This window comes from Bos indicus, chromosome 4, assembly GCF_029378745.1.
Source record: "Bos indicus isolate NIAB-ARS_2022 breed Sahiwal x Tharparkar chromosome 4, NIAB-ARS_B.indTharparkar_mat_pri_1.0, whole genome shotgun sequence".
In the NCBI taxonomy this organism is placed as follows: Eukaryota; Metazoa; Chordata; class Mammalia; order Artiodactyla; family Bovidae; genus Bos; species Bos indicus.
The window spans coordinates 79,145,245-79,160,011 of NC_091763.1; the positions used below are offsets into that span (position 1 = coordinate 79,145,245).

Consider the following 14,767-nt stretch of genomic DNA (forward strand, 5'->3'; position numbering starts at 1 on the left):
TCATTCACATGTCGTGTAGTTCATTCACCTTGTTTTGTGGTGAATGTGCCACAGTTTATGAATCCTTCCTACCGCTGATGGGCACTGGCAGTTTTGAATGTTTGGTTACAAATGGTGCTTCTGTGTATATTCTAGTACCTGTGTTTCAGCACACTTGGTGTCAGGAGTACAGCTGGCATTTTAACAAACTTTCATGTGTCTACATCCTTCTTTTGTCTTCTCCACCTACCTCTCTTAGGCCAAGTACAGAACAGCACGGACTTGAAATGAATGTTTTTCTGTTTTGTCTTTTCTTGTAGTCACCCTTTTAGTAAGGATGCGAGTGATGAAGTTCTGTTAACAAGATACTGATGTAAATTGTGGATAATGACTGTTGGCTTCAGCCTGGGCTCTCATCTCTCTGTGAAGCGTTACATTTTCCATCCTGTTATTTTCTTCTTCATCAGTTCTTGACTCATTCTAGTAAATGGAAGGTTCAAATTGTCTGAAGAGGAAAGAGTTTTTTAATGTATTGGTCTTACAAGCAACCTTTCTTGGTTTACTAGTTTAATGAAAACCACATCTTTGGGGCAAGGCCATGTGCATGCATGAGTTGAGGTTGAGGTGTCCCAAATCAAGATCACACTGCTGTGTGATCTTCTGGTAGAATTAAATAAAAGGCATTAAAAAAATTTATAGCTGCGTTTTACCAGCTCTATGTCTGATTTTTTTTTTTTTTTCTCTCTCTAGATTCTTTGGCTGACATGAGTTTTGAAGTTCTGCCATATTCACTTATCAGCCTGTGGCAAATGCAGTCCTACCAGAGTAAGATGAAAGGCTGAGAATTAAAAAAAAAAAAAAAAAAAATCCATGTGCTACATAAAAATGGCCTATCCTTTTAAGGAATTGGCAGAGTTACTTTATTTCCACCACCCTTCACTTGCTGTCTCTCTCCCTCCTTTTATTTATCTGAATGTATGGAGAAAGGTTAAATTTTTTTTAAACCATTGTTCAATTTCTTTATTATTATTTTTGTTTACATCTTGGCCATGCCGCTTGGCATGCAGAATCTTAGTTCCCTGACCAGGGATCGAACCCGTGCCCCCAGCAGTGGAAGCGCAGCATCCTTACCACTGAACTGCCAAGGAATTCCTGAGAGAGGTTAAATTCTTAATTTGTTTTTGTTATTCTTCAACGCATCGATTTTATGTACAGTCATCAATACTTTCCAAAACCTGTCTAACTTGGTGACTCATTGTCTCAAGGTGGGCCAAATGTTTGTTGGTGTCTCCAATTTTATTGGTATCTCTATAAACTATGAATCACTTTGTATCTCTCTTATCTATGTGACTAAATGTTCATCTCCACAGAAATGTTCAACTCCCTTAAAATGAAGATTGAATGCGTCAAAAATCTCAACCAAGTCTATGATAGGATAGTTCATGCCTGGCTTTTCTTGCCCTTTGTCTGTTTGCTTATTTTCATTCTCCTTGCTTTAGTGTCCTCAATGTTTTATCTGCCACTCAAGGATACTATCCTTAAATTGATGAATAGCAAGATAATATTCTTAATTGATAATCTAGCAACAGTTAAAAAAAAAAAGTGAAATTGAAAGTTAGTTGTGTCTGACCCTTTCCGACCCCATGAACTGTAACCCACCAGCCTCCTCTGTCCATGGGATTTTTCAGGCAAGAATTCTGGGGTGGGTTGCTGTTCCCTTCTCCAGGGGATCTTCCCAACCCAGGGAATGAACACAGGTCTCCTGCATTGCAGGCAGATTCTTTACCATTTGAGCTACCAGGGAAGGCCAGCAACAGTAAACGGGGGCTTAAAAATCAGAGCCAATGCCTGGCCAAAGGCTGCCATAGGTGACTCCCCTCTGTTGTTCATGCCCGTTTGTCACCCCACCCTGATTTGGAGCTGTGTTTTCACTTTGGGCATCTTGTTTCTTGAGATCCTGTTGTCAGAGCCCACATGGACACCCCAATGTCCTTTCCCCTGGGGCTTGATTCTAATCAGAAAGATGCTGCTACTGCCAGCCCTGGAAACAACATCATTATAAGATGCTACCTGCAAGTCCCACCCCATTTATTCAATTATTTATTCCTCCCTAGAATGATGCTCTAGTGCCTGCGGTATACTAGGCTGAAGAGATACAACAGTTAACAAGATTCAGCCGCTGCTCTCAAGGAACTTATCTTATAGTGCTAGAGACATGCAAGTAAATAGCTTATCATAGAAAAGGGTGAGAAATGCCCTATAGACATTGGGTGGAGAGTGGAACAGCCTCAGAGGATGGGCAAGGAGAGGCCTGAAGGTGGTTTCTTCTCACTCGGAGCCCAGGAAGTTTGGGGTTGGTTGTGTAGAAACTTGAATTTCCTGCAAGGTTTGTGAGCAGAGAAGCGACAGGTATTTCTAGAAGATTTTTAAGGATTGGAGTGAGGATTACCAGGACTTTTAACATTGCTTCAGTTTTCAGAAATCCCTGAAAAGTTTGCTTTTGCACTTTTGAAATTAAAATTGAATATGGTGACTTCCCTGGTGGCTCAGATGGTAAAGCATCTGCCTACAATGCAGGAGACCCGGGTTCGATCCCTGCGTCAGGAAGATCCTCTGAAGAAGGAAATAGCAACCCACTCCAGTACTCTTGCCTGGAAAATCCCATGGACAGAGGAGCCTGGTAGGCTACAGTCCACGGGGTTGCAAGGAGTCGGATACAACTGAGAAACTTCACTTTCTTTTCATATGCAATTTTAGGATTCACAAAGTTTATTTCCTAGTTCTTTGTATTTTCTCCTATGGTTTGAAGTTTCTTTATAAGACTGGGTTTTCCTTTTTTGATTGAGTTTTTCAGAATGTTAGGCTGCTCAGTAATTTTGCGGAATCTACTTGTTCTCAAGTAGCCTTTTAGGTGTTTTTCCCTACAGTCAGCTGGGCAGAACGCAAAAGAAGTTCAAAACTTGGCATCACCAGTAACTAGATTTCAATGAGCCTAGGCCTAGGCCTGGCATAAGTAGGGAAGGAGACCATCCCCTCCGCCTCCTGCCCCCCTCTCCACTCCACCCCACCCCCATCATATACTAGCAGTGTGTTTTGATTTAATGACATGATACATTGTATAGCATTTTATTAGCATTGTATAGCATCATATAGGAAACATTTTATATCTTCATGACCTGGTCATTGAAATTAACCTATTTCATGACCTCTGCTTTCTCATTTTCCAGGGTTTATGTGGAAAAGTGATTCCGTATTTGTGTTTTAGGAATATGTATTTCTGAGGGGATATTTTTAAAAGTAATTAAATAAAAGTCCTCCTAGCCCCCATGAAATTCTTGATACTTTTGCAAATTATTTTAACTTATAAAACCTTCAAATAGAACACATAGCAAGATAGTTCAAATTGGATGAACAAGTATTTTATGAAAACTTTTGGTGGTTTCTGTGGTTTCTTATAGTAGGGTTGTGCTAAAACCAAAGATTTTCTACTGATTTACTATATCTTCAAGAAATTGCAGTCTGTGAATAAGTTTTAATTCCTTCATCATTTCATTATTGCTTTCTTGCACTAATAAAACTGCTTCTAGAATGTAGAGTTTCATTGCACAATCTAAACCATTTTTGGATTTCTTAAACGCATTGTAACACAGAAGTGTATAACCATATTAAAACACCACTTTTCAAAACTTTGTAGTGTTAGTGTATGTATAGGATTTTTTAGTGATTATTTTCTCTTTATCCTTTTCAATTAGAACTTACCTTTGTACATGTACTTTGATGTTTCACCTCACAATGAATTTCAGGTTCATCCAGGTAGGCCCATTAAATGAATTTACAAAGTTCTGGTATATTCACATTTTGGAGTCATTCAAATTTATTTATTTATTTGAAGTATAGTTGATTTTACAATATTGTGTTGGTTTCAAGCGTCAGTTCAGTTCAGTTCAGTTCAATCGCTCAGTCGTGTCCGACTCCCTGTGACCCCATGAATCGCAGCACACCAGGCCTCCCTGTCCATCACCAACTGGCGTTCACCCAGACTCACGTCCATCGAGTCACTGATGCCATCCAGCCATCTCATCCTCTGTCGTCCCCTTCTCCTCCTTCCCCCAATCCCTCCCAGATTCAGGGTCTTTTCCAGTGAGTCGACTCTTCGCATGAGGTGGCCAAAGTACTGGAGTTTCGGCTTCAGCATCATTCCTTCCAGAGTAATCACAGGGCTGATCTCCTCTAGAATGGATTGGTTGGATCTCCTTGCAGTCCAAGGGACTCTCAAGAGTCTTCTCCAACACCACAGTTCAAAAGCATCAATTCTTCAGCACTCAGCTTTCTTCACAGTCCAACTCTCACATCCATACATGACCACAGGAAAAACCATAGCCTTGACTAGATGAACCTTTGTTGGCAAAGTAATGTCTCTGCTTTTGAATATGCTATCTAGGTTGGTCATAACTTTCCTTCCAAGGAGTAAGCGTCTTTAAATTTCATGGCTGCAGTCACTATCTGCAGTGATTTTGGAGCCCAAAAAATAAAGTCTGACACCGTTTCCACCGTTTCCCCATCTATTTCCCATGAAGTGATGGGACCAGATGCCATGATCTTCATTTTCTGAATGTTGAGCTTTAAGCCAACTTTTTCACTCTCTACTTTCACTTTCATCAAGAGGCTTTTGAGTTCCTCTTCACTTTCTGCCATAAGGGTGGTGTCATCTGCATATCTGAGGTTATTGATATTTCTCCCAGCAATCTTGATTCCAGCTTGTGCTGCTTCCAGCCCAGCGTTTCTCATGATGTACTCTGCATAGAAGTTGAATAAGTAGGGTGACAATATACAGCCCTGACATACTCCTTTTCCTACTTGGAACCAGTCTGTTGTTCCATGTCCAGTTCTAAATGTTGCTTCCTGACCTGAATACAGGTTTCTCAAGAGGCAGGTCAGGTGGTCTGATATTCCCATCTCTTTCAGAATTTTCCACAGTTTATTGTGGTCCACACAGTCAAAGGCTTTGGCATAGTCAATAAAGCAGAAATAGATGTTTTCCTGGAACTCTCTTGCTTTTCCCATGATCCAACGAATGTTGGGAATTTGATCTCTGATTTTTCTAAAAGCAGCTTGAACATCTGGAAGTTCACAGTTCACATATTGCTGAAGCCTGGCTTGGAGAATTTTGAGCATTACTTTACTAGCGTGTGAGATGAGTGAAATTGTGCGGTAGTTTGAGCATTCTTTGACATTGCCTTGCTTTGGGATTGGAATGAAAACTGATCTTTTCCAGTCCTGTGGCCACTGCTGAGTTTTCCAAATTTGCTGGCATATTGAGTGCAGCACTTTCACAGCATCATCTTTCAGGATTTGAAATAGCTCAACTGGAATTCCATCACCTCCACTAGCTTTGTTTGTAGTGATGCTTTCTAAGGCCCACTTGACTTCACATTCCAGGATCCCCGGCTCTAGGTGAATGATCACACCATCATCATTATCTTGGTCATGAAGATCTTTTTTGTACAGTTGTTCTGTGTATTCCTTATTATTATGTTGAATAAGTTTTAATTACTTTTTCAGATTCTTTTCCATTATAGATTATTGTAAGATATTGAATATAATTTCTTATGCTCCGTACTGGTCCTTCTTTTTTTATCTGTTTTATTTATAGTACTATGTATCTGTTAATTCCAAGCTCCTAATGTATCCTCCTCTCCTTTCCCATTTGGTAACCATAAATTTATTTTCTGTGTTTGTGAATCTGTTTCTGTTTTGAAAATTGGTTCACATTCAAACTTAAAGAATAGAAAAAGACAGGTACACAAAGTTTGCTTGAAAGAGTGAGTGGAAGATAGTGTTGAAGCATCAGTGCAGAGAGGAAGCTATTAAATTGGCCAAAGGACAGTTCTTGGAAACCTTACAGACAATTCAGGAGTCAAATGCAAACCATAGAAGGTCAAGAAAAAGAGACACCGAGGAGACTTCCCTGGAAGTCCAGTGGTTAAGACTTCGCCTTCCAGTGCAGGGGATGTGGGTTCGATCCCTGGTCTGGGAGCTAAGATACATGCCTCATGGCCAAAAAACCAGAACACACACACAACAGAAGCAATACTGTAACAAATTAAAGATTTTAAAAATGGTCCACATCAAAGAAAAAAAAAAAAAGAGAGGGAGAGGCACTGGAGTCAGGAGAGTTTAGAATTTGCTCAGTGGTATGACAGATACAGAAGAGAGATGGTGTATTGGATGGAGGTGGTATTGGGTCCAACAAAGATATTGTTAGAGAAAATTTGAATCAGAAAGAGGCAGTTACCTGGCAAAGGCAAGCTGGTGATGAGGATGCACACTCCTTGCTGGCACTGGGAGGGGTGTGACAGTGAAGGCTGAGCTGGTGGAGCACTCTAGTCTGGGGAGACAAGGAGCACAATGAGAGGACAGGCAAGTGCACAGAGATACATACCTGTTTGGTTTTATTCAGAGTAATTTATGAAGCCCTTGGCGAGGAAGACTATGGCCCCCTCTTATAGAAAGAGGTCAGTATTGCATAGAATCAGTGTTTGGATGGCAGATCTGAAATTTGTGAATACTGGTGTTATTGGATAGATTGGTGATGTAGCTTTGAAGATTAGTTTGAAAATGTTAAAAAAAAAGTGCTTCCTTCTTCCTTTTATGGACCATGCCTCCCTAGAAGTCCAGAGCCAATAATGCATAGGAAGGAAGACAAATAAAAATGACTTTCCTTGCTCTGTGAGGCTGGCTGCTTGAGAGCCCAGGAGAGGCCGCTTCTCCCTGGCTTGAAGTTGCAGTGGTTGCTAACATTCTGTTGAATGAACTGTGAGATGCGTTCACTTTATAGGGACGGGATGTTACATTTGCTAGCTGGATCATACTAGAATTTTTTTCCTTTCCTTACAAATGATAGAATAGACTAAAGAGACCCAATAGAATTAATAAAATTGTCAAGCACAATAAAAATGCCTGGATTATGTGTCTTGGTTGCTGTTTCCTCCAACTCTTCTTGAGGGCTTTAGTAGACCTGGACCCAGCCATGAAAGGAGGATGGAAGAATTTTTATCTGAATGGCTTGGCAGGAAACGTCAGGTTTTTCTGCCAAGAAATCGGAATTTCCACTTGTGTCAGCAAGATGTGAATTAAAAAAGAAAGAAAAGTGCAAAAAGAAATAAACAAAAACCACACAGGTGCCTTTAAACCCAAGGTGCAAGGTTTTGGAGTCTCAGAGTCATGATTAATACTGTGCTGTTAAGTTGAATGTATCCCTGAGGGGTTTGGGGGAGCTTGACCAGCATCTTTGAAAGTTTGAAGTGCAGAGGAGACTGAGCTAAGACTTTCTCAAACCAGATCTTGTCCAAACCTCCTTCAAGAACGTCTGCCTGATGGATGTGTCCACATCTAACAGCTAAAGAAACTCCCTTTCCTATTCAGTAGCCTCCCCCGACACTGACTTAACTGTTCATTGGTCCACTTCACCAGCCGTGACCCACGGATGGAGACTTAGATGTGGGTGCATCCATATACATCCGGTGTGGGTGATGGCTGATCTTGACCAGTTTGCATTCTTTGTGTTGACTCGGTCAGCCCTAAACCTCCTGGATGCAATTCTTCACACAGCTTGCAAAACACTTTCTCGGAACCCTGGCTAAACTTGCCAAGCTATTTATTTATTTTTATTTATTTGGTTATGCCAGGTCTTAGTTGCAGCATGCAGGATCTTTAGTTGTAGTATGTGAACTCTTAGATATGGGATCTAGTTCCCTGACCAGGGATCGAACCTAGACTTCTTGCACTGGGGGAGCATGTTGTCTTAGCCACTGGGCCACCAGAGAAGTCCCCGCTTTTGCCTTTTGGTCAGGAGATTCCTAATGTGGTGAGAACAGGAAATCTCAAGACTGAATGCTTGTACCTCTACCCTTGTTAACAAAAATATTGATACATGCCAGTCTGGGTTGTCCTGCCTTCAAAAACAGATCATTGTGGATTATATCTGGTTCAGCAGAAGGTACCTTCTCTTGTATTTAAAAAAGGCACATTGAGTAGCTTGATGTGGGAAATGGCCTCTGTCATCTTCAACTGCTGGGAGAGTGTGACACGTTTGACCAATATGTACTTATTTGTTTTGTGATTGTTTTGAAAAGAACAGAACTCAAACAACAGCAGACACACCTCAAGCTGGATAAGGAGACTGATCTTTAGTCACACCCATCTCAGATTGTATATTTAAAATTCATTATTTAACACTGAGAGAGGAAACATTCAGGAAATGTTTTCTCTCTTTAAGCTTATGAGAAAGGCCAAAATCTACCTTTCCTCACCGTATAAATGGTCAGGTTTAGAATTATAGGGAACTAATTTGATTGCCAACTCACTGACTTGTGACTTTGGGGACCTTCATTTTTCTAAGCAAGTTTCCTTCATCTGTAAATGAAGGATGATACTAATACCCACCTTAAGATTCGGAAAACTCAGTACTAGTGTGTTAAATGGTGCTGCTTTATTGTTGGTATGTATGTCTCAGGTGTGCTTCATCAGTTCACTGATGGGTGTCCCCAAGCTGGCTAAATCAGGGGATGGCACACTTTTTCTGGAAAGGACTAGCTAGTAAATATTTTAGAATTTGCAAGGGTGCTTTGGTCTCTGTCATACCCAACTCTGCTCTTATAAGGAGAAAGCAGCCATAGACAATATGAAAATGAATAACCCTGGCTGGGTTCCCATAAGACTTTATTCATGGACACAGAAATTTGAACTTTACATACTTTTCATGTGTCATGAAACATTCCTCTTCTTTTGATTTTTTTCAGCCTTTGAAAACTGTATAATCCAGTCTTAGTACACTGGCCATACAGAAAGAAAACAGGAAGTGGGTTTAAGATGCCAATAGTCATCCTAGGAGAATTTGCCTGATCATTTTTAGTAAACATTGCTCATGGAGAAACAGCACATGGATTTCTTGGGAAGATTCAAGAATCTCAAGTCATTGTAGCAAACCAAGTAGAGAAGAGATTGATATTTTCTACGCAAATTTCAAGTAGGCATACTTTGTAAATGTTGTTTATGGGCCTGATCCAAGAGACATTTAAAAAGTAGGTGAAAGAGATGGCCAGTTAAATTATAGGTCATTAACTTGGATCCTCTTTCTGGTTGTGAAGCAGCAATTATTTGCTCCCAAGACATCTAGCCTGGCTCTTGGTGAATGTGCATAGCGGTTTGTTCCCTTACAGTTTTTTCTGTATAATCCCATCTTTTCGCCTAGGAATCTGTGAGAAGTTGGGTGGGGTAGATTGGTGATGGCTTATTTTATATAAGGGGAAGCAGCAGCCCAGAGAAATTCTGTGACTTTGCCTGAAGTTCAACTGATGCAGCAATAGAATCAGCCTTGGAAACTCAGCCACTACCTCCCAACCCACTTACATCCCACCGTCCTGCTTTGCACAATTATTAAACAGATAATGAGGAAATTAGTGCTGGTACCTGGCATTCATAAATGCCATAATTTATAAAGATCCTTATCATATTTTGTTTAACCCTCAGGAAATAACTGGCAAGTAAGCAGAGCAAGTTTTATTGTCTGCCTGTTAAGTGAGGCAACTGACAATCTGGTATATTTTATAAGTTACTCAGGGTCACACACCAATAAAGCACTGGAGGCAAGTCTGGTCCTTAGGTTTTCTAACTTCTTTTATTATACCAAGCTGCCTTATTGTATATACGATATGGCAGTTGATGTCATTAATATCCAAACATTAAAAAATAAATTGGAAAAGAAATAACACCCTGCCCTGGTTCCAGCCCCTGGCAGTGATTTTTAAGTAGAGGTTTGCATTATGAGAATTTTTTTTGCTTTCAGAATGCTGCGTGTGCCTCCTGTAAAAAGTTGAATTAAATGCTTTTATTTTTGGTAAGTGGCCCATGTAAGTTTATTATTTATTTATTTTGGTACTTTTTGCTCCAGCTCCTTTGCCTAAACGAAGCACTGCTGCATTTTTATTGCATACCTCATCATTAAAAGAAATTGAAAAGACGCTTGTTAGTTTTAATATTGCATGGATGAAAATCTATCTGGCACTTTTAGGAACAGTTACGGTTCCTAATAGTGCATTTTAAGAAGGAGTCTGGTTTTGTTCTCGATTAAGAAAAGAGAGAAGACTTTCTGAAATTTGCTATAATTTGATTATCATCTTTCTTGGAGAGAAGGTCTCTTGCTCAGTGTGACCCTGGTTTTATTGACTCTTTCGGCATTCTTTTCCAGCCTGTGGGAGGGGAAGTATGCTCTGGGGCTGCATGAAGGACCTTTGGTTTGTTGGTAAATAACCCAAGCAAAGCTGCTTCCAAAGGCAAGTTTTCCTCTCTTCTCTATTAACCATATGCTTCTTTAACTCTGGACATATGCCCCTTTCCATAAACTACATGCAGCCTTAACTGTTGGAGCTATTGTTAACTTGAACACAAACCAAAGACTCAGATGCCTTCTGGCATGTAAGTCTGTAATACAGTCCCCCCAAAGATGGTGGTAAATATTCCTTTGCATAAATAGCTTTTCAGAATCTGGAGACACTGGATAACGGGTCACTTGATTACAGACTAAAGTAGCCTTTCCTGATAACTTTTATAGGAAGGGGTAGAATAATTCTAACACCGATCATCTTCATCTGTACCTCTAAAGCAATGCCAAGCAAATCAGTGTTCAGCTCTCAGGGCCTTTGTAGTAGACACTTTGCAGGGGTTAATCATCATTTATAATATTGATAGATAAGAAAGTCCTGCTGACTTGGCCACTTACCTGAAGGATGGCTTGAAGTGGGTTGTTTAGACTTATTAAGCCTCAGGGTATTTACCTGAATAACTGGGGTGCCAGAACTGCACACCTGGCAGACTGTGAGCAGCCAGTGGGATTAATGCCTTTGCACTTGGCGTATGACCTGGCTTTCCGTACGAGCTCAGTGAGTGTGAGAGTAGCCGTGCAGTAGCGATCATTTCTAATGCACTTTCCTTTTTAAAATTCTTTTATTTTTTCTAATGCACTTTTCTTTTGTACCTTTCAGGGGATGACCTGGCGAAAGCTGGTTTGGCAGGAAGGGACATTAGGGCATGTTAGGGATGTACTTGTTGGAAGGTACTTGTGTATAGTACAAAATAATTAAAAATAGTCCTATAACTTGAAGGAAGTGAATTTACATAAAGCCCAGTATCATTGTAAGCTGTCACTAATATGTGTAAAAATAGCCTAGCAAGCACTTACAGCTTTAAGAGGTGGAATAAATAGTTTAAAATAAGACTACAGGACTATAGGAGATAAAATAAGACTACAGGAGAGAAACTCATGGAATAATTTTTCAATGTATGTATACTTAATTTGGACTTCTCTAGAGAATTATTGTAAAGGTCATACTTAGGATAGAATTAAAACCAAGAGTAAAAGAAAGCAGCTATTTCTGCACTCTAAAATTCTTGAGAAATACAGAACCATAAAGGAAAAACATTGCATAGAAATATTTCATGCTCTCTTGGTGCGTTTTTTAAAACTTAAAAAATGTATAGAAATAATTATATATTTGTTTTCCACCTTCCCCTCCTCCAAAAACTTGACTCCTTAAAGAACTTGAAAGCACAGTAGTCTGGTGGGTGAGTGGACTCTGAATGTCCATTGCTGGCTCTGCCTCTTTCTAGCTGTGTTTTCTTGGATAAATAAACCTCACTTTTTGTATCTGTATAATGAGAAGTACAGAAGTATTTGCCTCATAGGATTGGCATGTAACACCTTAGAAAAGTACTTAGTGCTCAGTAAAATTCTTTCCTATATTCATTAAAATCCTTGATTCACTGTATTTAATAACAATATTCCATCCTAAGATAATGGACTTTAATTTTGTTACCTAGTTTTCCATATTATAAATAACACTGTGATGAATATCCTTGAAAACAAATTGTCTTCTTTTCTAATTTTTTTTTTTCCCTTAAGATACAGCCTGGAAGTGGATTACGGAAATATTTTAATAGTGTGAGAAAGTGACTTGCCCTCCATGTCCCCCTCTAACTCTCAGTATTACTGCTTTTGCAGTTTTACTGTAATATCCCTCATTGTTTTGGGTATAAGATTTATTGGCAAAGGTGGGTAAGTTCCTTTAGGGTAATAGCTAGTCTGAAGTGTGTAGCCAAACCTAGTCTGCTGCCTGTTTTTGTGCAGCACATGAACAAAGGATAGCTCTTTACATTTTTAAATGTGATGTGAAAATTACATAAATTCAGATTTCTGTATTTATAAATGAAGCATGGGGACACCGCCATGCCCGCTTGCCTGTGGCGGCTTTCATGCTGCAGCAGGGTTTGGTGGTTGGGAAGTTCCCAGACACATGCTTTAGGGCACTGCTGCTGCTGCTAAGGAGCTTCAGTCATGTCCAACTCTTCTGCAGCCGCACGGACTGTAGCCCACCAGGCTCCTCTGTCCATGGGATTCTTCAGGCAAGTATACTGGATTGGGTTGCCATGCCCTCCTCCAGGGAATCCTCCCGACCCAGGGATCGAACCCGTGTCTCTTACATCCCCTTCTTTGGCAGGTAGGTTCTTTAGCGCTAGTCCACTTGGGAGGTCTTAGGGCATTGATCACAATTCAAATTTATTTTATATTTCTTGTCACTGAATAAGGAAGTCCAAGAGCCAGATCTTTAAGTAGGAGCTTTAAAGACTGACTGCCTGGGTTCCAGGCTCTGCCCACCAAGCAGCTGTGTGTCCTGGGTAAATAGCCCACCTTCTCTCTGCCATAGTTTCCTCATCTGGCAAATGAGCAGAAAAACAGTGTCTAATCAGGGTACAGTGAAGAGTAAAGCAAGACAGGCGAAGTCCTCTCGATCTCATAGTAAGCAGATGTTAGCTGTATTTCACTGGTATGTGGTTAATGAATTTGAATTGGTCAGATGAATGAGACCAAAAAAAAAAAATTACTTGTGTTTTGGAAAGATAGATGAATTTCGTGTTTTATTTGTTTCCTTAATCACTTACTGGGACTTCTTGAGTATAAAAATACATTCCCCTGGCGTTGTGTCTGGAAAGTTAGAAAAAGGACAGAAAAAAGGTCTGGTTGTGTCCTGGTTCCCAGTCTCCTGTAGAGGCTGGGTGATTGGTGTCTGCCCTGTCCAGTTGGTCGGAGGAGAGGAGAGCAGCAGGGTACCAAAGCCTCCTGTCTTGTCTGTGACCATCAACGTGGACTTTGGGGGAGTTTAGGTTTTGTCACCATTCCTGCTTTTACTCATAGTTTCTGAACCACTCCTGGAAAGTGTTTCCCAAAATTTCAGACTTTTGTGGCTAAGTAACTAGAAGTAGACTTAGCTCTATTAAAAGTGTGAAGAGTCAAAATGTGCTGTTTTCATTTGGGTTTCTCAAATGCAAGTTTCATAGCTGAGGTCAAAGTGGGCAGTGGCTAGAGGGAGCTTCTGTGGTAGAAATCTGATCCAGGCAGCACCTGGCCTTGCCCAGAGGCTGAGTCAGCAGAGGTGAGCACCCTTGCGCCATCCCTAATCTGGTCCCAGTGGGGGTCAGGCCTCCAGCTCCTTTCTGTACAGTAATGATATTCTCTTGATATTTAAGTGTACTCTCCAGGAGGATCTGATTCCTGCCATAGAGTAAGCATGGTCTTTAAAATGTTATTAAAAATACAGTACCACCATATGCTCAGGCTTTCTTATTTCCCAGTTTTCTAAAAAACCAAAACCAGGCAACATCAACACACCAGATGAAGCCAGTTAAATTTGTGTTCACCCCCCAAATTTAAAACATGGTGGAAAGTTTAGGAAGTGGAACTCTGATGTTAGGGAGGGGATTGGGTGGGTGAGAACCTGGGAGCCACCATTCAGAAGTACGGCCAGTGGAGGCTGTCACACACACAGATTTCTTTCTCTGCTTGCCTTTAAAGGAAGAGCGAGAATTCCCTGGAAGTCCAGTGGATAGGACGCTGTGCATCCACTGCAGGAGATGTGGATTTGATCCCTGGTCGGGGAACAAAAATCCCCCAAGTATGGCAGGACTGGGGGCAGGGCAGAGCTCCAGGGCAATAGGCTTGGTCCCACTGGAGGATGCAGCCACAGCAGCTGTCAGCTCACTTGAGCCTTGTGAGCAGACATTCCACGATGTCTCTTACGATTGTGGGTTGTGGATGTCACTATGGGTGGTTAACTGCTTAGGTTGTAGGTGCAAAGCAAGAAAGAGAGACTCTTCATTCTTTGCTTTTAAAAGACTCAAACCGAGTTCTCAAAGAACTCTCTAATACCTAAATGTTTCTGAGACTGTTACTCGCAGATAGGCATAAATGCGCTATTAAGTGGAAGGAAAAAAAATGGGGCCCTCCTGAGAATTTATTGTACTGCCTTTGATGTCACTAATTAACTCACTCTGTGTAAGCAGTGACTAGTAACTAATAGCAGGCTAATAGAAGAAGCTTCATGACATTTTAGAATTCTTAAAGTTAGGAAAGGTCTTCTTGAGCTCATGGAAAATTAGGAAGATCTCCGTTTTACAGGACGGCCTGCCGGGCCCTCAGGGGCCTATTTTGTTGTTTGTTGTTGTTGTTTTTTTCGTCTTCCCAGGTACAGGTGGGGTTTGGCTACTGCTTTGTCTAAAACTTTGAAAACTGGTTAGTAAGGTTGGGTTTGTGCTGGGCCAAGTCATAGTGTTAACACCCAGAAGCATCCTTCCCGAGGTGGGCAGGGGTGTGGACCTCTGATTGGTGTGGGTTCAGAGAGAGGCGAGGCAAGAGGATGTAAACCCTATAGGGCATGCCTGGTGAGGCCTCAGACAT

The 14,767-nt window shown here is 40.9% G+C and overlaps 1 protein-coding gene across 4 annotated transcripts in view; it reads left to right on the plus strand.

Annotated features, from left to right (window-relative positions):
• Positions 1-14,767, plus strand: part of GLI3 (GLI family zinc finger 3) — a 318,095-nt gene that overhangs the window by 80,269 nt on the left and 223,059 nt on the right. For 3 of the 4 annotated variants that reach the window (XM_070788049.1, XM_070788047.1, XM_070788048.1), the window contains exon 3: positions 730-804. The exons of the other annotated variant lie outside the window; for it this stretch is intronic. In XM_070788049.1, the coding sequence (XP_070644150.1) occupies positions 730-804 (75 nt within the window). The remainder of the gene's footprint in view (positions 1-729; positions 805-14,767) is intronic. 4 annotated transcript variants of the gene reach the window in all.